Source organism: Heteronotia binoei, chromosome 3 (genome assembly GCF_032191835.1).
Source record: "Heteronotia binoei isolate CCM8104 ecotype False Entrance Well chromosome 3, APGP_CSIRO_Hbin_v1, whole genome shotgun sequence".
NCBI lineage: Eukaryota > Metazoa > Chordata > Lepidosauria > Squamata > Gekkonidae > Heteronotia > Heteronotia binoei.
Genome location: NC_083225.1, coordinates 50,848,966 through 50,871,699, shown reverse-complemented (window position 1 = coordinate 50,871,699; position 22,734 = coordinate 50,848,966). Strand labels below are relative to the sequence as shown.

The 22,734-nt window shown below is 38.7% G+C and overlaps 2 protein-coding genes across 3 annotated transcripts in view; one reads left to right on the top strand and one right to left on the bottom strand.

The window, feature by feature from the left end:
- The window catches only part of LOC132568198 (pinopsin-like), a 32,995-nt gene extending 23,930 nt beyond the window's left edge, over positions 1-9,065 (top strand). The window contains exon 4 of the mRNA XM_060233778.1: positions 8,480-9,065. Coding sequence (XP_060089761.1) covers positions 8,480-8,722 — 243 coding nt within the window. The 3' untranslated portion in view covers positions 8,723-9,065. The remainder of the gene's footprint in view (positions 1-8,479) is intronic.
- The window catches only part of ST6GAL2 (ST6 beta-galactoside alpha-2,6-sialyltransferase 2), a 69,175-nt gene continuing 52,555 nt past the window's right edge, over positions 6,115-22,734 (bottom strand). For both annotated transcript variants that reach the window (XM_060233777.1, XM_060233775.1), the window contains 3 exons: positions 22,372-22,473; positions 20,060-20,234; positions 6,115-6,780 (listed from right to left, as the gene is read on the bottom strand). In XM_060233777.1, the coding sequence (XP_060089760.1) occupies positions 6,512-6,780; positions 20,060-20,234; positions 22,372-22,473 (546 nt within the window). In that variant the 3' untranslated portion in view covers positions 6,115-6,511. The remainder of the gene's footprint in view (positions 6,781-20,059; positions 20,235-22,371; positions 22,474-22,734) is intronic.

The window sequence follows — 22,734 nt, the reverse complement described above, 5'->3', positions numbered from 1 at the left end:
TATTCTGTGATTTGGACTGGGATATAAGCATCCCTAGTTACATGTAATAACTAACAAGGTATTCAGTATGGCAACAGTTATTTGGAAGGCACATATGCATAAGATGCATATGTTGAAGTCTGCTAACACACGTGGTAAATCTCCTGATTCCAAGTCCCAATTTGTTGTTTTTCACGTGGAATGTTTCAATTAAAAACATGGCTGCTTCCACATGAAAAATCCAAACTGGATTAATTTTTATTTTGTAGCATCAACATGACATCGTGCTTCAATCATAATCCGTTTGTTGTTTCCCGATCCTCAGTATGCTCCTTCCTAAATCTGCTTTGATACAATTGTGTTTGGAAGAGTGCAGTACAAGTATATTATCGTTCAGTCTGGACATGTGCATCAGCCTTTCATGGGCACATTTTCCACATGTCCCATTGTAAGGCCTTTATAGGGGTTTTTTACACACATGCACAAAAATGTAATTGATGCAGTTATGAAACAGTATAGCAGTAAACCATTTGCCAATGTTGTAAGTCATAAAAGCCCTCCAGTGGCAAAGTGGGGGGGAATGGTAGCTGTCTGAGGAAAGTACTCCACATTTGTGGTGATGAATGTAAATGGGGAATCTTTGCTTTGTGGATGCAGCCTATATCTTAGCTATTTTAAGATTTTTCTTTTATCTCATCTTCATAAGTTTTCAACCTGTGGAAGCAGGAATTAAATTTGGTTTCATTAGCAAACTAGGGATTAGCTATCATGGGTTCCTAGACCAACAGTGATTCAAAAACCAATTATCTTTTTTTTTTTAAAATGCACTTAGTTTAGTTTGAAATACAAGGTAAATAATGAGAGCAGATCAGTACTTCTAATCAAATAAAAAACAAACTTTATTTACAAGAAAAATCTGTACACTGTGCGTACATAAAAATATATAAAACCAAAATAGAAAATACAAAAGTGTTAAAATGTATACAAACACTGTTTAAAAATGTGACTCCTGGAAAATCTCAAACTTTCATTTGTTGAAGAGTGCACATTCACTTAAAAAGTCATCATACAAAATAATTCTCAAGGCTATTAAAAAGTACACAGTCTTCTATTTGAATAGCTCAGCAACTACAGCTTCAGAAAGTGAGATGATAATGCATGGCTCTAAGGCCACGTGCACAGGATGATCATTCAAGAACAAAGATGCAAATCTGTGTTGAAAAGTTAGAGGAGAAATCTCTGGTGTCAGAAGTGGGTTTTAATTAAATAAGTCTTCATTGGACATGGGCTACTTAAAATCAAGAGTTAAACCAGGTATCCTTTTTGCCCAGAAAGAGAGATTATTAAACTATTTCCTCCCCCAGGAGGACATTTTAAAGGTCAAAATGTATATATGATAAAGTCAACATACAACTGAGTAAATATCTGAATGTGGCTTTAAAAATGTATCAGTTCTTTGTATGTCATGTAAGATAAAGAATAGGAGATTCCATTTCATAACCCTGTCAGTGCTCAGTTTACACAACAATTCAGCTACTCTTTCTGGTGCAGTGTTACTGAATTACCATTATTGGTAGGACTTTTATAAGTGATGTGTGAATGTGAAGTGGTCACTAATTTTCTATTATTATCTTGAGAAACATTTCACCATATATAACTGAATCAATAAAAAGTTTTCCATCTTCAGATTATTGTCACTGTTGCCGCCATAACAATATTAGTTTAATGTATGAAAAGTCTGTATAGAATTAATGTTTAGAAAAGCTCAGCATTAACATTTTGGATTGTAAAGCAATCCAGATTCTGAATTCAGAACTGAATTCTGTGAGCAAATAAACCATCTTGCATAATCTCTAGATCTGTATAGTTAATTCACAATTTTTACTATTTTGCATAATTTATTCTGGTTTTGCTAATCATGGGAAGGAGACAAAGGGCCCTTAAGAATTGCCCCAGATCAGAGATATTGTTCTGCCACTTCTCTGGGTTCCGAGATTTCAGAGGCACACTTTCAAACATGTTTGCAGTCATAAAGGGCTAGCAACTTGCTTTAAAAAAAATTAGCTGAAAGCTAAGATTCTCAGAAAGCTGAACTCTGCCTTATGATAGCTATATTTTTTCCTTTGCTTCCACTGCCTCATAGTATAATACAACTCTGCAAATTAACCCTGGTAATAAAACAGGTTATGAGAGCACAATTTGGTTTTTTTTTTAGAATAATTCACTGAATACCCCCATGTCACATACAAGAATAAGAAGTAATCATTTGCTGTTTTTTGACTAGTAACAAAGATTGGCTCAAATAGTTCAGAGAAATTCCCTGTAACATACAAAGGAACACTTTGATTTAACCATTTAAAGGTGTTATGCATAAAAATCAAGAGAGCACCATGTTAAATTCACAGTGGAAAGCATAGACAGTAACAAATAGTAACAGAAATTCAGCATGGTTACCCCAAGATGTTGAGTGCAACTTTTCATCTGCTCAGTTATCAAACTGTGCAACCTTAGCTGTCTTTATACCAGTCCAAATTAGTCTCTCTCACCAGTTCCTGCCTTTTTAAAAAACAAAAGTGTAGGCTGCTTTTTAACCAACAAATAAAGCAAAAGTTTAAGCAGGCTTCATATTTTAAGTGAGATTTTTTTTCACTGACTTCAAGTAGTTGTTACAGACATATGCGCAATATTTATAAATCTGCACTATATGCACTATAAAAATGTACTGTATACCATAAGCTGGTCTAAAAATATAAAAATATGTTTAGCATCTAATACACATTCATTCACTGTCTTAAACTGAATGGATTGTTTGCATTTTCAGTAAGCCATTATTGATTCTGCTAATCCCTTTTTACTTTTGTGAAGGAGAACGACAGACTGGTGTAGGTGGGCAGCTCAATGCTTATTTTTCCTTCCACACTTACCACTTTAATTGACATTCTTCATCTGTTCAGTGTTGCAAAGCCAACACTGCTGGGAGTTTTCAAGATCACCAGAACTGGTAACATTTTAAAACATTTACACTTCAAACTCTGCTGAAGTCAGTGGAATAAACAAATAGCTTAAATGGCTACGGTTATGTTTGATTACTTAAACAGATGAGATGGAAAACTCACCTTTGGAAGCCGCTTCTTTAGAGGATGACTGAAAATTCACAGAATTCACAAATTTGTGCTTGCCTATCTTTTGGAGAAGGCTGAAATTCATAAGTTGCTTTTCAGAAGATGTTGTAAGAACATCATATATTTTGGTTAAGATTCTAGCAGAAATGTCCAATAGGTCCATCCCTTAGAATATTTCTTATTGAAAATAACATTATAGATAGAAGTATCAAATGCATGGTTTGCTATCATGTAAAGAAGTATTACTCTTGTTAAAATTATTCAAGTAATATTGATAAATAGAAGCACCTACATGCAGGCATTAACAACAAAGATTTCTCTGTTCTGTTCTTAGTTGTTTGAAAACGTTGAAAAACAGTGTTTTACCTAATGGCTTAGGGTGATACTTCATGTTGCTTTTTCTTTAATGTCCACAGGAAGGAAACCTTCCTGGGTTTCTGCTTCCACATCTTCCTAGTGGGTCTGGGGTGGTGGTGGTGGTGGTGGTCAGGTGCAGGCACAGAAATGAAAGAATGAGCCTGGGTTTTACACTATTTCCCACAGCTTCTACCATGAATAACAATCATGTGTTTCTTGAAATCAGTTCCCAGCTTGCTTCTGAACATAGCATAGACCAAACTAGATAAGATGGGCATTGTGGACAACACTCAGGATGGGAAGTCCTTTAAATGTGCTCGGGGGGAGTAGAATTCTCGGGGGGGGGGGGGGAGAGATCCTGCCTTCATCATTCCAGGTCATTCCATCACTGACCTAAGAATGGCAGTCCTCAAAAAAGGAAATTTCAAAAAGAAATTACAATGTGAGATTTCTGAACTCAAGTTAATACACAGGTTCAGAACAATGGACCTCCCAGGGCTGAATAGGTGTATAGGATTTTTACCTCAACACAGATGCTAATTTTCTGCTCCCAAAAATTTCTCCTGTGCTCTAATGAAGCTGATTACAATATATATTGTACCTTTTCATTCTTTACAACAGCCATCCCAATTCTGACTAGGATGAAAAGACTCAGATCTCCAGTTTTACTATACTGTGTCTGATGAAGGGAGCTTTGACTCTTGAAAGCTTATACCCTAAAATTCATGTTGGTTTCTAAAGTGCTACTGGACTGAAATCTATCTGCCTTCATCCCTGTGACTTTTTTCTGACACGAAAGGTTGTTGTTTGCCTCCAGGGCTTTTTTGGAGCAGGAATGCAGTTCTGGTTGGGTTGGTGTAAAGTTTGGTGGCTTAATATGCAAATGAGTTCCTTCTGGGCTTTTTCTACAAAAAAGCCATTTGCCTCTAAGCCCCCACTGCTGTTTCTGGTTAGAAAAATGTTCTTTTTTGGGGTGGGGGGGAGCAGGATCCTTTCTTGCTTCTGTCTTGGTGGTCCTGACCAGAATAGGGCCTCCATGACACATTTTAAAGGAATCCCTGGTTGGGAATTTACTCTTTAAAATGGCAGCATGTCCCCCCAGGAATGCCCATTGCATCTAGTTTGATCCTAAGACAAAACATGAATTCACTTCACTAGGTGTGCAAATGAAATCAGGACATTCAAATGAATTTTAATAAGAATAATGTAGGAACATCAAGCTTTGACTGTGGGATTAGAAGTGGCCAGGCCAGGAGATATGCCAAATTAAAAACTGCGGTTTCATGTATTTTGCTAATGATGGAGCACCAGGGCATTGAGGTATTGCCTTAGGGATAACAGTGACCAAGCAGAAGAGTGGCTTGGATTGAGAAGTTATGTGCAGGGCTTCCATACCCTAAAACGGCCTGGTATGGTACTACTCCATATGCTTCCATGCATGGCCCAGAACAGGAATCAGGCCTCACTGTGCTCTACGGTGACCCCTCTGAACAAAGGTTGCCAACTCTGGGTTGGGAAATACTTGGGGATTTGGGGGCTGAAGACAGGGGAGGGACCTCAGCAGAGTATAATGCCACAAAGTCCACCCTTTAAGTTAGTCATTTTCTCCAGGTGAACTGATCTCTGTAATTCGGAGATCAGTTGTAATTCCAGGAGATCCCCAGGCCCTACCTGGAAGATGTCAGCCATATTCTGATCACTATATCTGTGCTGCACTGGGCAGAACATTCAGTCTGGAGGTAATAAAATATTAGTCTAAAACGTTGGTCTTTGCTGCCCCCAAAAAATCTATCAGAAAAGAATTCCTTTGTATCAGAGTTGAACTGCTTCTACTAGTATACCTAGAGGGTGGCATGAGAAAAAAGCTGCTAATTTAAGCAGGCTACTCACATGAAACATGGAAATAGTTATGCAAGATGACAGCTTTACTTCCAAAAAACCCTGCCATTTCCTATTCCTCATTTCATGGAAAGAGAACCAAGAACTTGCACGAGTTCCTGGAGCCCACATTACATGCTTACATTAGTAGATTTCTTTTGTAAGCAGTTTATTTAGTGCAAATTGATTCCGTATTATTGTTGCTCTCAGACCTACCCAATTCAGCTATTGGATGATAACCTAATTGTCTGAATATTTCATTACATGATAGCTTACCATTGGATAACTAAGAGTAGTAGCTGAAGCAAAAGCTCCCATGTAGTAAAATTCTTGTGGCATGATGCACTGTTTGACAGGTCAGCATCAATCCATAGTCTTGTACCCATGACAGTATGGCACATTCTTGTTCATACATTCAGCCCAAAATAGAAGGCCATCAAATATTGTCTGGTCTTACTTAAGCACTGGTACCAGCATGCTGCACAGGCACAAAATTTAACATGCTGTTCTTCAGAGTAGTCAAGTAGATTGCCTTTCCATGACATAGCATCAGTTTATATAACCAAATACATGCAATCTTAATGCACATTTAAATTAGACTAGCACAAATGTTTGTTTTCATTTTAAATCAGGGTGCCACGCTTTGCCATAAAGAGTATAAATAAAAATGTGTAAATTAATAGAGTATGGCTCATGATGTTCATTATGCATCTAGTACGGCTATGTTGTTATGTGTGAGGAGAAATCCTAAAATGCTATTAGAACTTCTTTCTTTCTTTTTCTTAGTCTCTTTCTTTCTTGTTACATGAACTATTTCAGTAGGTTAGACTTGGCTACTAAAATAGCTTTTCTAAAGAACTGCAATCTGGCACAAGTGACATAAATGTCTGCCATTCTCTGATAGGCCCCACATACAATACTCACGGTTAGTTTGCTTTCACGGCTGTTTGTCTTTCAAAAGCTAAGCCTTAAGAAAACAAAAACCCCTCTATCCGCAAAGCAATAATAAATACTCAGGCCTCAGAAGCAAAAACTCCTCCCCATGCCTGCTACCTAATTACAGTTTATAGACGCAAGACTAGGTTGGTCTAGGATCCATTTTTTTTCAAGTATTTTTTGTTGTTTATAGTACGACAGTAGCACCTTATTGCACATTGTTTCAGAAAGGTTCCCTCTTAAGTGTAGGGGAATCGATTTTGTCCAGGGCATTTCACTGACCTGAACCCTGGCAAAATCACTTTTCCTTTCCGGTACAAATCATCCTGTAATCCTTTGTTCATCCTCTGTACCAACAGTTTCTCATAGAGCAGTGGATGGTAGGCCCCCAAGGTACAAGCTGCATCATAGTACAGTTCATGGTAGTGGCAAAGGTCAGTTTGTCGGACTGAAGGAATGTATTCGTATACGTGCACTTCACTGCACATTGACATCATGATGAGGATTCCTAAAACAAACAAACACAAAAACAAAATGAAGTGTATGGAGTAGAAAACTGCAATGTCACTTTAAAATACAAAAAATGATTCATCTCTTGTATTTACAGAAGCGTTGCAAAGTTTAGTTACTAAAAACCATTACCAAGAGTCACTGGAAAAGACAATAATGCTAGGAAGAAGGGGAGACCAAACATGAGATGGAGTGACTCAATCAATGAAGAACTGAGCAAGTCAGTGGGGGCAGGGGGGTTGGCTTGCTTGGGGCAGCATCAGCACTGATTATGATTACAGATACTATTCTTCTTAACAGATTTATTACCTTAGTATATATATGCTTTGTTGGAAGTTAGCCCCGATGGAATAATTTTAGCTACTGATAAATATTTTTGCTCAGAAATGTACTTTCCCGCCTGATCACTTTTTAAAAACAAGTTTGTATGTAAGTCATTACACTTGCTCAACATATACTGATTTTTACCGAAACCATTTAGAATTTAGAAACTATTTTAAATAAGTTTATGAAGCGTCTTTCCCTTCTAAATTAAAATTCAGAGCAATGGAACAAAGACCATCTTTCATCCTTAAATGAATCATAATGGGACCAGGGCATCACAAATGCCATCTTCTCTCATACGTTCATGCCTGGGAATTAAGATCACAAGGAGAGGCCCTCCTGAACCAAAGATGCTTGTTTGGTGGGTGCACAAAACAGGGCCTTTTCAGTGGGAGCCTCATGATTATGGAACAACACCCCCCCCCAAAGGTGTGACTACCCCCCTCACTTTTGATCTTTAGGAGGCAGTTGGTTTTATTTAGGAAGTAGTAATTTGAATAGAAACTAATTCTAGGATGGGGTCCGGAAACATATCTAGGCTGCACGAAGTTTGACTGGGCTTAAAAACAATAAAAAACCCCAGTGCCAATGCATCTTTTGTTTCCAAGCCTAATTCCAGTGCAATGCACAGGTTAGTCTGTGGCAGCAAAATGCTCAAAAGACCATCAGTAGCTTTACTGTAGTGTAAAGTTTCATGGGCATGAAGTCAACACATCACTAAGCAGAAATACATACACGACCAAGAGAACAATGCAAGCAATAGGGATAAAAGGACATGAAATGGAGAGAAGTATTGTTTGTGGCTCAAGTACAAATATAAACACATTCACAAGTGCTGTAGCTGGTGAAAGCCTTAGTTATGGTAAGCAATTTAATACCTATGGCAGTTAGGGAAATTGTTTTAAGTCCTGGTTAATATAATTTAAACTTTTAAAAAATAAATTCTATTTCAACAAACACTAGAAAAACTAACTTCTAATATTTCTGATAAACTAATGAATTAAAATTCATAAGATGTGCATAAAGACATGCTTCAAGAGGCTGCCTGCACAGAGAAATTAAGGAGTTGAATGGTTACAAAAGTGTAATAGTGTGTGTCTGCTGCCTGAGTGCCATTCAGATTAGGCATCGAAATCCAAAATTTAAGATCTCTTTTACTTTCCCCCAGCTGAACTATGTACATGCTGTTGCATTAAACCTGTTTGTCATTTGTGCATTACGAGGAAAAAGTTAATATGAAGAGTATTGATAATGGATGTGTGGTTGTTACGATCATAATATGTTAGACTCCTTAACTTTATTACTTGGTTAATGATGTCTAGACAGAAACCCATAATTTAGCAAAATTAAAATGGATGGTTTTTGTTTTCCAGTTCTACAAATGCTTTCTCCTACTTTTTCACTGTCAACCTTCATCAGCTGATGGGGAAACCAAATGCCAGTCAAAGGTCATGGTCATCCAGCTAACCCAGAAAGCAGAAGTTAGAGTTACATGCAACAGCCAAGAACTGCCACAAGCAGATGAAAAAATGGTCTGTCTTCTGAGCCCTGAATCCAACATGGAGCTAGCTTCAGAGAGTATATCACAGAGGTCCAAGGAAAATATACTCTTGTAAATGAGTGCATGCTGTTACCAGCATATAATCACAGTATGTTACAGTTTTACTACCAGTTTGCTTTATTTTCCCTAAAGGAATTTGCTGTGTGTTGACCAGGAATGAAACAAAATATACTGTTATTACTCAGACAGAAGTAAGGATTATTTGATTATTGTGCTGAAAAACATGGGGAAACGGTAAAATATCTTTGAACATTTTGTAATCCAACAAAGTTCAGTAATCCAGCACAGTCCAGTATTGTTGTAAAAAAGGTTTTTTGAACCCCCCTCTTCCTACATTCCCCCTCAGGCAACAAACACAGGGTTTCATCAAACCTTGGGTGATCCATCATACATGGATAGTGGGCCTGGTTTAGAGATTTCGGCAGGTGTTCCTCAAGATGTCCACAAACAATCAAAGATTGCTCCTTCTCCCATATTGTCTCCTGAAGAACTAACAGTAGGACATGACTCATCCAGACTCTACCTTTTAAAGGATGACTCTCTTTTTTCTTCCATGAGTCACACTGTCTGATAATTGCTGAGAATGACACCATTGGCTTGGATCTTGTGGTAAGTCTCCACTAACTGAGGGCATTTCGGTCAGTGGAATAAGACCTCACCATTCTTCTGTAGCCTCAAGTGTCCCCCAAAATACTACTCTTTTGGGTCAGAGGACTCTTAATTTGTTACCCCTGTGTCTTTCATATTTGTATCTTTTTTCAGAATTGATGTGTTTTAATGTCTCATCTGCAAAAAAACTTCTCACAATCATGCAACTCTCTAACATGAAAGTATCTTTCTTTTCAAATAGGTTATGTTTTAACTCCAAGAGTACTCCCAATCCACTCTCTCAAAAGGAGTCTGCCTATGATACTGATATGCTTTTGAATCTTTGGTTTTTGTATAGATGCTGTTAATGCACAAAAAGATTCAGAAGAAGCACATACCTCAACTAATGTAGGTTTTACATTTATGCTAAGAGCCTCTTCAGAACAAAGTCTATTTATTTATTTATTTACTTTATTTATGCACTTATTTTCTCCCCCATGGGGACTCATGGTTGTCCCATCTCTCACAGCAACCCTGTGAAGTAGGCTATGCTAACAATGTCTCGTCTACTCTTTTATTTACAGATCTCAGAAACATAATACTTGGTAAAGCACTGAGACATGGCTCATGCTACAGAAATACAGACATTCAAGACTGTTGCATGATCAAAGATCATTATTCATAATGCATTGTGATTTACAAACTGCCAAGAATTCTTCCAGAAGCTTTGGGGGAAGGGAAGCATTCCTTAAAACGGGAATCTTAGCATCACTTGGAAGAGTCATTTTTGGCTCTCACTGCTGTACTGTTTAATATAAACTATAAATCTGAACTTGTTCTAATAAAATTCAGGCATGGGAAGACATTTCACATGTTCCATTTCTAGGCCAACTGGGTTTCTGAGTGAGTGTGCACAAAGACTGCATGCATAAAACCCACCATTTACATTGCTATCCATGAGTCCCCCCACCCCCCGCCCACGCTATGCATACAGAGATGCATGACATGTCTGTAGGTGAAGGAAGGAAGGCATACTCTTACTCTTTCACCAGTGACCTCTCTATGGTCTTAGCTGAATTGTGGAAGGGTTCAAATATCAGTGTATACTTATGAAACAAAACATGCAGAACTGCTCAATTAACATCTCGTGGTTATTCTGGGAACCAACCCTGTCCTGATTATCTTAATTCTGCAGTGAACACACTAAAGAGTTTAACCAATGTATCTGACTCCTTAATATACATTATCTCCTGCTCACACACAGAAAGGAAAAGTAGTAGAAAGGCACTCCTCTTTTATATAATATACTAACACACAAATACACACCCCAGTGTGCTGTTTTGTCTCAAGCAGTAAAATGTGTAAAACCTCTGGTTGCTTAGACACTTGCACTTTTCTTGCTTTAAATAATATTGTGTGCATGTCACAAATATAATTCAGATTCTGGAGTGGAATAAAAAGGTAAAGGTAGTCCTCTGTGTAAGCACTGAGTCATTACTGACCCATGGGGTAACATCACATAATGACGTTTTCTTGGCAGACTTTTTACAGGGTGGTTTGCCATTGCCTTCCCGAGTCATCTACACCTTGGAAGGTTGGAAGGCTAAGTCAACCTTGAGCTGGCTATCTGAACCCAGCTTCCACTGGGATCAAACATAGATCATGAGTAGAGCTTGGACTGCAATGACATCTCTGGTTATAATCTTTGTTTTAAACACACTGGCTCCAATTTAGGTATCTCTGGCTGTTGTCAAAACACCTAATTACAGTTGCTGTTCTAAAGGACCATTGTCACTTACTCTTCCCCCCCGTCTTCCACTGCAAGCTTGCTAATGTTCTCGTTAAACAGATAATGTATGAACAGCACTAGCCATTGTGACTGTACTGATTCAGTATGTGGAATGGAACACATAGGCTGAGAGTCTTTTTCCCACTTCCCCTCCTTAGCAGGTGACAAAACGGACAGAGCATATCACATCTTGGTGTACACACAAGGAAGGCCAATTTGTATTCAGCCCCATCAGTTTTTTATGCTAGCACTGAACCTGATTCAGGTTAGCACCCCAAAGTCACTGTAACTGGTTATTCAAATGGTCCTGATGCAGAGACTCTCATACATTAAGATTGAACACATGCTATTTCACAAAAGAATCTTCCTCACAATAAAGATGGGAATTGTCAGCTAAATGTCATGCTCAGTGTAGGGTTGCCTCCTGAAATAGTATTTAGCCACATTTCCTATGCCATGACATCACAGCATGCATTTCTTTGTCCTGCTGCACATTATGGGCTGTAGTAGGCAGGGAAAAACATAATGTGACGGCACAATATAGACAAACGTGTCAAAGAGAGAGAAAAGAAAACTTGACAAAGAGCTGCCATAACATCCAGTCCTACCAGATTGAAAGAGCACCAGGTAGTTCCTAGAGTTAATTGTTCCACTTCCCAAAATGTCATAAGCTGTGTAGTTATAGTACAGGAATATTGTGTACCCATGGCCCAGACTCAGGGTCAGGGTCTGCGCATGGATTACTTTTCTAGAAAGGCACAGAATTGTTTTCTGCCATGGATGTTTTTTGTTTTTCAAAACAGGCACAGTGCAAAAAACAATTCACTTCATTTTTCATAGCTAGGAGATGAAGATTTCTTAAAATTTTGGTTCAAAATCAACTACATTAGCATAGATTGAACTCTTGGTATTTTGCAATCTGTGCTGAAAATCTTTTAGTGGCAGAATCAAGGTTAAAATCCTTGCATGGATATATGTACACATATATAAAAGAACAGATATTAAGGATCCTTAATCAAAGTTTAGTTTGTTTTTTGGCATTTGCAATTGCTCTAGAGCTTTTCAACTTCCAGCATGTATCTTTTGTGAACTGCAATTTGAGTTTGTAATTAACAAAACTAATTAAGTCATTTTCAGAAGTCTGGAAGTACACAAAAATGATTTAATTCATTTTGCACTAACTCTCATCCACAGTCAGCTGAAAAAAAAATCACAATTCAACGGTTTATCATCAATTCAGCCCTGGTTCTAGTTTAGCAATAGCTACGCTTCCAAAGCTAATTAAAATTCAGCATTTCCTCAAAGTGATGAGTACCTACAAGTTCTTTCTCAGAATTATGAAGTAGCCATATCTTTGAGAGGAAAAAAACTAATTCTAGGGGGAAATTATAGACAAAATTTCTGTAATTTGAACATATTTCTGTGTTTCACTTCAAATCCATGTTACTTTATTACAGAAAAATCTGTTTAACCAGAAGAGTTAACTACTCCAGCCAAGGAGTTGTGTTTGTATCAGAATCCTTTATGCTTGTTACAGACAAAAACAGGCAGACAAGTTCAGGGTCATTGCTGGAAGACAGATGGGAGTCCAGACTCTGCAGAGAAAACCCACACTAAGCCGACAATCTTTCAGCAGAGAATTTACATAAAATTGGAAGACAGGAAACAGCCTTTTTTTGAGCACCAGGAAATTTGTTCAGAGTCCAAACAAAGTCATCTGGGTGAATTCTTTATTTACAATTATTAATATTGTAGGCAGAAGATAACTAATACCTTATGAACACCACTTCTACCAAGACTCTTGGAATAATTCATTCATCTTTAGCGCTCTCTCTTCTCTACCTAAGCTCAAGAAAGAGCTCAGAGCTCAGGAATAGGTTTAGGAGATCTAATAAACTGTTTCTGATCTTCTGAATCAGACAAAACAGCATTTCCTGGACAAGAAATTTGTGTGAGGGAGGTTGGCCTAGGATCAGAGAAGCTGGCTGATACATTCTCAGGGGTGATGAACAGTCGCCATGTTTCAGGTATCTGATGAAGGGAACTTTGACTATTGAAAGGTTATACTCTGGAAATCTTGTTGGACTATAAGGCGCTACTGGATGGAAGGGTTGCTAGGGTCTACCTTCTTGCTGGTGGGGGTATTTGGAATGAGGGCATTCCTGGAGAGGGCAGGGAATGTTCCTGTGATGTCTCCAATGTGATGACATGTGGAAGTGATGTCATCATGTCAAGGATGGCATGCAGTGATGCTATTGCTTGAGGACAAAACTCTATGATAAAGTCACCCTCAAATCATAGCATTTTGCCCCAAAGCCAGAGCATCGCCATGCAACATCCTTGACATGATGACATTGCTGCTGTATATCCCACACAATGTGATTGTTTGGGGGCAGGGTTTCCCTCACCAACCAGCTGGTGAGAAGGAATGCCAGAAAGTGGGGATCTCCCACCTATACCTGTGGACCGGGAACCCTAGCTACTGATCTTGAATCTACCGGTTGGGCTCCTGCTGCTATTAGTGAATATGCATTCATTTCAAAAGCCAAACCACTTACACTGATCTCTTGTCTTAACTAATTTAGTTAGGAACAACCCATTCTAGGCCTTCCAAGTAGTTCTTTTTTTTTCCAGAAGAAAGGGGACAAGGCTTAGGAAAACAAGTAATTTGAATATATTGGTTCCTGAACAGGATGGGAAAGATGTCTTCTTCCTCTGAGAGACTAGATGGCAATAACTCTGCACTAGAAACACAGCCTGGTTGGAAGACATTTGAAATTAAAGTTACAGATGAACAAATGTACATTTATTGCCCCCCAGTGATAATCCAGCTAGTAAAAGTAATGGCCCCTTGGATCTTCATGTGATACTCAAGCACAGATAAAAATTTTAAAAACTGGTAAGCATCTACTGAGACAATGTACATTGGCTGTCTGTGTCAAATCATATTATGAAGATTTATATAGCTATTTTACTGGCATTCAGTGATATGATCCAACATTTATTCCTGCTGAAAAATACTGTAAAAGCAGAAGTAAGGGGACATGTGGCATTTAAAACATTTGTGACAAAACTGAAGTTATCAGTGCTCTGCTAAGTGAAGATACACTTAGCTGAGTTACATGTGTGATTCTCTGTTTTCAGCCTGATAAGGAACTGCAAGTACAGAATTTACATCTTTTTAAAATGTACAGTCAGCTCCCTGCATTGATAAAGCAAGGGCAGGCAACCTTTTTGGGACGTAGTGCAAAAAAAAAAAATTCTATCTGTGAAATGTGAGATACTAGTGCGCTAACAAACCAAAGGTACAAGGAAGTGAAGAGTTGTATTTGATCAGGTGCAGTGGCAGTCAAACACCAGACTCAGAATTTAGAAAACTGCTATTCCCCCCGCCCTTTTTCTTGAGTATAGTGAATAAATGTCTGCATTCATACACAAAAACAAACCATGGTTTGTTCATTACAAGAATGAAGAAGAAGAAGATATTGGATTTATATCCCGCCCTCCACTCCAAAGAGTCTCAGAGCGGCTCACAATCTCCTTTACCTTCCTCCCCCACAACAGACACCCTGTGAGGTGGGTGGGGCTGGAGAGGGCTCTCACAGCAGTTGCCCTTTCAAGGACAACCTCTGCCAGGGCTATGGCTGACCCAAGGCCATTCCAGCAGGTGCAAGTGGAGGAGTGGGGAATCAAACCTGGTTCTCCCAGATAAGAGTCCGCACACTTAACCACTACACCAAACTGGCTCTCAGAATGAGCCCCAGAAGTCCTTGGACTTTTCTTTCCTTGTGTGCAGTTCAGACATTAAAAGTTTTATGTATCTCTGAGAAGCCAGCTTGCTTTAATGCAAGATTGAATGGCTAACTGGTTTGTCTTTCTTACAAAGGTTTGACTCCAGGACGGCATGAAAATTTTGCATAGGAGCTATTATCTGTTTCAAAACTCAATAGCTGGTGTGCTTTTAAAACATTTGAACAGATGATCTAATCAAGACATCTAATGGATGTGTGTGTGTGTAAAACTTTATGTATTTATCACTTTGAACATTGTTTCCACCATACTGATGACAAAGCTATTATAGTAATGGTACCTATGACTAACGTATGTCACTTTTCTGCAGCTGTGTTTCCAACGTGTATTGTGATTATGAACATATTACACTAACCTGTTCTTGATCAACTGATGAACCCCTCCCCCCCCCCCCCCCGGAAAAAGACATAGAGTAGTTTTACAATGCATCAAAGTAATCATTTTCTTCTTTGGTCCTCTGTATGTTCATGCCAGAATGTTATGGAGTACTGACAAAGAAGCCAGCTTGTATTTCACTGTGTCATATTACTCCTGAAACAGTGCATGCTCAGTAAAGTATTTTGTGGTTCGTTCATATTTGTTTTGTTTTCCTGGAGATAAATGACTTTCAAAGCTTGCTTTGGTGAATTGTCACATGCTTTATTGTAGGTGGTGGTGAAGATTACTTTCTGAGCATTGCTAGCTACTGCCATGCTATAAATCAAAAACAAATTCTTGTACATCTGGCATAGTGGGAATGCAAACCTGGCAGATGTTTCTGTAGATGTGAGCGGGATCTTGAGTGGCCCACAGAGAAACGTTCTTGAAATGAGATGCAGATTTTTCCCTCATGTGTTTTAACTATGCAACAAAGGCAATTTGTAAGCTGACTTCTGCTTATATATTTACATTCACACATACTATAACAAACTTTGCAGATGATGGTGAATGGTAACTACATATATGGATGAGTGAAGGTGAAGTTACAAAACTGAATTAGTGAAAATGCTATAATAGTTGGCAGTTAGAGTTCCAACACGAGATATTTTGGCATGCAAAGCAGAGATGGTTGAAATCAGAGATGGTTGTATTCCTCACACATTTACTTGTCCAGTGATTGTTCCTTGAATGTTTAAATAAGCCTTCACAAATCAGTTACAGTCAGAACTGATGTTGCTGTATGCCCAACTCAAATCCAATCAAGTGAAGCGTCATCAGTGGAGTATTCACACTACATTCAATAATGTGTTTTACATCCAGATTTTACTGTGTAAGAATAACAAAACACCAGATGTAAAATGCATTATTTAGCATAGTGTGAACACTCCACAAGTGTTGAAAATGCAAGTGTGCATCAGCCTTAATTCTAAATTATTAGTGAAGATCTGCCACTAAAATTAGTCAGTTTGCATTTTCATCTGCAAACCCATAAAGATTAAGTACAGAGTTTGTTACAATACAGTACTTCCAGTATAGCATTTGAATGAATAAAGATGTGGGTGGAAGCAGGTAGAAGGAGATCAATGAACAATGTTACTATAAAATTAATTGTAAGAGTTTAACTAAATGAAAAGGCTCGAACCTAACCAACTTTTCTACAGGTGAAACCAGATGGAGGGGTCCTCCTTATCAACACAAAAAGCTTGTGACCTTCGTGAACAAAAGCCATGTGAGAAGGGAGTCTGAAGAGCTTCAGCAAAAAAGCTGGTTGGATTCTACCTAAAGTTAGGTGACAGGTGGAACTATTTTGGAATATTTCCTAGACTTAGTAGTCTTCAAGATGTTATTAGGGTGTGTTTGTGTAGGCTTTTACTGGGGAATCTGCTACCCAATGTACAACACTTAAAAATTCACACATATGCTTGTAACTGTGTAACTAGTAGCCCAATTCTGATTCAAGCCATAGGAGTTTATCCCTTGCTATCATACACGTGACTAAAGCAGAGAGATCACAATTAATCTACATCATATCATCTCTTATTCCAACTTGCAGACAGGAAGCTTTTCACACGTTTGGTTCTAAAAGAACACTATAGTAGATAATAGTCATCGGAAGACACAGCATGAGAAAATTGCTCACTGTCTCTTAGGTCTTAAATCAATGTTATAGTCAATGACTAGTGGCACTAAATTTGTAAGACAGGAAATAAAAGGTATATTCATTCCCTTCATAATGCATTTGATCATTTTGTTTCCTGCCTGTTCTCCAAGGAACCTAGGGTGGCATGAATGGCATTCACATATTTTCACAAATATTTTGAAATGTAAGTCAGATTGTGAGAGAAACTTACGCAAAACCTTTAGCTATGCATCACACTGGTTGTCATAGTGTATTTATAACCCTTCAGGAATAAACCTATTTCTTTTCTCAAAAGAATTTGCACCAGCTGGGTGATGTCCAACCTCCTGCTGAGGCCTGGAGATTTCCAGGATTTACCGCTGATCTCCAGAATACAAGCATCAGTTTCCCTGGTGAACTGCTTTGAAGGGTGGGTGCTATGGTATCATATTCTGCTGATAACATGCAAGTGGCCCATAGTTTTCTCAGGTAGGGATTGCTAGGGGGATGGAAGGAGGGAAAGCAGAAGATGGGGGCAGATAAAGGTAGGTTGAGTAGTGGGAGGGAAGGACAAAAGGAAGCAGGGAAAGGGGACAGATTATGGGGCTGCCAGGGAAGGGAAAGATGCAATAGTTGGAGAGGGGAAATCAGTCCCCAAGTCCTTATGGGTCCTTCACTTGCCCTGGTCTCACCAACAGGTGCTGAAAAAAATCTTAAGTAATTATAGTGGGCTTATATTGCTTAATGAGTAAAAATGAACATCAACATTTAGAGAAAGGAATATTGTCTACAACTGTGTTAAGAATTTCTCTTCAGATCGTATAAACTTCTCACCTCTTATAACTGTGTGAAAACATGCAAAATGCTACATGGCATAATATCCATAGAACCAAAACCACAGCTATTAAAAAGCCCAATGATATTCATAGATCAGTATGAGAGATGAACCTTTAAAAAAACAAAGCAATGAGCTGGTTCCAACCAGCTTTGTGAAAAAGGGTGTATCCTTTAATCCTGCTCTCCAATCTATGTTAGAAATTTCAAACCTGAATGGACAAAAGCCATATGGGATGCAGGCTATAAGGGAACTGACTGAGAATAAGCAAACAAGCTGACTGGATGCAATTATAATTTTTACAACAGGGCATTTTTGCAATAATTTGGTAAGAGGTCAATTTCAATATCTTTCCTCAATTATTACATTCCTTATTTATTTCCTTTATTAAAGCTGAACTATGCATCTGGAAAATAAATATGACAAGATTATAATACTGCAAATTATCCTTTTGACATCCTTCCCCCCCTTTTTTTATTCTGCCAGTATTAGTTCAAAGCATTTATCACCAACATGAATGGATGACGGATGGCATCCGTCTTGGAAAAAATTATATAGCCAATAACAATATGTGCAGGAAGAATCACATGTTTGTGTATTATCTTGGCCTCTACATCCATCCTTCAAATAAACAATTACACAAATACCCTTTTAACTGCATTCCGCAGTACCTGGTTATCGATATAGTATATTTCACACTTTATGGTTCCATGCATCAGAGGAGTGTGTGCTTTTCATTTTTAACTATATTGTTGCTATGACTGATAGATCCATACACCAATTTCACCAGCACACTCAGGCATCACATGGATAGAAAATCAGATCTGCAACAAGCTACTGCTCAGCTACTACCACAGTTAAAATACTCTGGATACCAGCCACTGGCCATTTGGGATGTAGCAGGAGAATCAGTTTCTCTGTCCATTCTCACCTTTTAGCTGGTCAGCAATATTTAGATCACCTTACTGGGCTCTGGTAGCCAAAAACAAATAAAATCCCACATGATATATGCTTGTTGTAATCATGGTATATACCATGTCCTCTGAGCCGCCCTGAGCCTGCCTTGGCGGGGGAGGGCAGGATATAAAAATAAATTTATTATTATTATTATTGTTATCACTCATGCTTTTGCTTTTGGTTCCTTTGGATTCCTCTGAATTCTAACAAAGTTTAAAGAGACTACAAAAGGCAGTTGTTGCCCCACAGCTGTTTTTCACACCGTCTTCTGCAGTCTCTTTAAAGTTTAAAGACAACTGCGGATAAATAAAATACTTCTCTGTAGTTTAAAGAGACTGCAGACAACAGCCCCAGAATCCGTCTCAGCTGTTTTTCAGGCTGTCTTCTGCAATCTCTTTAAAGTTTAAAGAGAGAAGACAACCTGAAAAAGCTGCACCTGTTTTTTATGCGGGTTTCTGCAGTCCCTCTAGAGCAGGGGTGGCCAAACTTGCTTAACGTAAGAGCCACATGGAATAAATGTCAAATGTTTGAGAGCCACAAAACATGAATATCAGATGTTTGAGAGCCACAAGGAAGGAAGGCAGGCAGGCAGGCAAATAGATGGGGAGGGAGAGGTGGAAAGAAAGAAATTTTAAATGCATTCTCCAACCCACTAGCTGGCTTGGCTTGGGAAAGTAATTTAAAAAGAGAAATGCTTTCTACAAGTTGGCCAATGGGCCGAGGGGGGGGGGGGGCTTTGAGAGCCACAATATATGTGTGAAAGAGCCACATGTGGCTCCCGAGCCACAGTTTGCTCTAGAGCTTAAAAAAACTGCAGAAGACAGCCAAATAGAGCTGCGGGATGGGAAGCACCTCTCTCACACAGCTTTTTTTCAGGCTATCTTCTGAAGTCCTTTTATACTTTAACGAGACTGCACAAGAAAACCTGAAACAGCTGATCAATGGGGAGGGCCTCTTTGCTGCTCAGCTGCTTTAGTTACTTTTGCAGGGAGCAGAAAGCAGGGGTTTAAAAGGATTCCGAGTCCCTTTAAACCTCTGCATTCTGTTCCATCCATGAGCTGCACAAACTGTCCTAAAAGTTTATGGAGGTTCATGATTGGGAGACCCTCCACAAACTCCTCCTCCTGGCAAAACTGATGATGAATTTTGCTTTGCTGTTTGTTTCATGACCACCCTTATTGGAAAGTTCATAAAGGAAGGACGTCTGACAATATGTATAAGGTTCAAAAAAGCCATAAAAATACACAAACCTTTTACTGCTTACAGAGCATGTTTTCCATCTATCACCTTTGAGTTAACTGTATTATTCTTCAAACACAGCTAGCACTGAAATCTATTACTGATACATTATATAACAAGATGCAGATACACATACCAATAAAACCTGAAGAAGGAGGGTTGGGTTGAATCTTCTCCTTGGTGTTCTCCTGAATAATGTCCCAGAGCTGCCATATAAACTTGGGATGGAGAATGTAAAATGGCTGGTTTGGATTCTTCCTGCGGTGCTGAACGTAGGGAGTAAACAAATTGTAGTCTGGCTTCTTATACCACTGGGAGGGGGAAACAGAAGGAACACATACTTCCTTAGTGTTTTTAGTACAAACAAACCGGTGTCTCTAAAGCACCACACAGGCAGCTGTCTGTTGATACAGAAATGTACCATAATGATCTGTATTCTGTAGCAAGCAGATCTGGGCATCTGTAAATTTCATCTGAAAGCCAATCTTTCCATTAGAATGCTCTGCTATGAATAAAAGGCAGAGCAGCAAAACTGATGGAGCTTATACGCTTGCCAATTATGTCTAAAGTATGAAAGGTTATCTACAGCTATGCTATAGCAGCAGGCAAATGTCCCTGTGGTCTTTCTAGACCTTTGCCTCTAAAGAATCTGGGAGACTCGAAGCCCACAGATGTCAGGTATTTGACAAGCCAGATACTGAAGAGATAATAGTCAGGCAGTTCTCAGAATGATAATAACCCTCTGCCATTTATATAGTGCATGAAACAAGTGTTTAGTCCTACTATGAATCAAGGGAGATCTGGCTAGAAATACCTTCTGAAGGGGTTGCACCTACTGTGAGCAAACTGTACCCAGCCTATTCTTTGGGTAAAAGCTTTTGTATTAGCTGTCACTGCAGCCAGGTGGTGAATATCTGACATTACTATACTGGGCCTGCACAGAGACTAATGACCTCTACAGGAATAGTGATGCAGACAAGTACTGCAGCAAAAACACAGGATTTGCTATTGTCGTGGTACAGGAACTCACTCCTCCCTTCCTTTAGTCAGATTTTATGTATGGCTGGGCCATTCGAAAGGCCCAAACAGAACACTATCAGTCAAGAGTTTCCTTGCATATTTATCACTTCTGCAATTGTTTTGAAGATGTTGCTGTATTTGGACTACAGAAACAAATTTGAAAAGAACAAGTGTGGGTAGGTATATGGACCAGGAGGAGAAGGCTACTATCAGGAGCCATAGGGATATATTGTAACAACAATAACAACAAACAAACACCTGTGCAAACCACAGAAATAAAATATTTTGATTGCTGGGAATGTGAACTTCAGTGTTGCTCTTCAATTTGCATTCAGTATATAAATTCCAGCATATCAATTTCTTTTCCATCATTGTAAGGGCCAGAAATTCTTCCCTCTGAACTCCATCTATCATTGAATTGATCTCAGGAGCACACAAATTATGCACAGCAGATCACAACTCCTAGTGGCAATGGATGAAAAGTGACTAAATGAAGATGGCAGATTTTTTTTTTCTTTCCAGTTGAAATTTAAAGCCACGTCTGCTGCTCTCTACTCCTCTATAATCAACAGGAGTTAGATTATTATTTTTTGCTGACTGAACATCATTAGTTTAGATCCAACCAGCTTATTTTGTTCAAGGTCACCAAATCCGCCTCCTTCTAGCAGTCCCCATTGCACATAACCTTGCAGGTTCCATGATCTCAAGCATAACTTAATCACCTTTGCCTATTTTCACCAGCAGAAAAACTAGTTGGATCCACTCCAATGAAACTGCAAAATTAGAAGTATTCTAGTTAGCAGTTTATCACAATTGATGGACAACCCCCCCCCCCCCAACTGATTTAGAAAAGGTTTGGTTTTTACTGGTTTTCTTGGAGAGAAAAAAAACATCTCAACTTTTTTTCCTGGGAGTTCTCTTGGTCCATAACATTGGCATACTATAGTATATTGTTCTATCAACCTCACCTCTAGTTCTAATAGACATATGAGTTGGGAGGGAATCTTCACAAAGAATTTATAAAGGTTCTCTGCTTTATAAAGGGTCAGCAATTATGCTATTAAAGGTCTGTGAATGTGTGTGTGTGAAGGATCAGTAAGCCTCCCTGATCTTTGTTAGAGATGTTCAGAGATTGCAAAACTTGTTCCCAAAGCTTGAAATTTCCTCTAAGCTCTGCCTTCTGAGTCAATAGCTCATGAACTGCACAATTCCCTGGAGCTGTACAAATCACCTTTTGCACTTGCTCTGCTTGAGCAGTAACTAATACCCTGCAGCCTGACTAACTAAAAGTAGAGAAACATTTCAAGGAGGTGAAAAGGGCCTAGCACAAGAGGAACACACTGATGAAGCAGCAGATGAAGAAAAGCACAAGGGGGGAAACTAAGGATAGGATCCAAACCTGGGACTCCGAGAATCACCACTACTTACCACATTCAGATTAGCAGAATAGGGAGCAGGATCCCAAGCTATTAAGATAACATCTTTATATAAGGAGTTCTCAATGAAGTGATGGTTAGGATTAGTAAGTATCTATAAATATAAAAAAGAAGCACTTTAAAAACCAACCTGTACAATCATTCTGGTAAAAAAAATGACAAAGCAACACAAGAGTATTTTTAAACCCTTCTTTTTAGTTTCACATTCATTCATTCATTCATTCATTCATTCATTCATTCTATTCAGTTCACAGACAACCTTCCCTGCAAGCAGGGCTCAGGGCAGCCAACAACATACAGTATCTCAAATTAAAAATAAAACAATAAAAATGTTCCTTATATTACAGATGGCGGA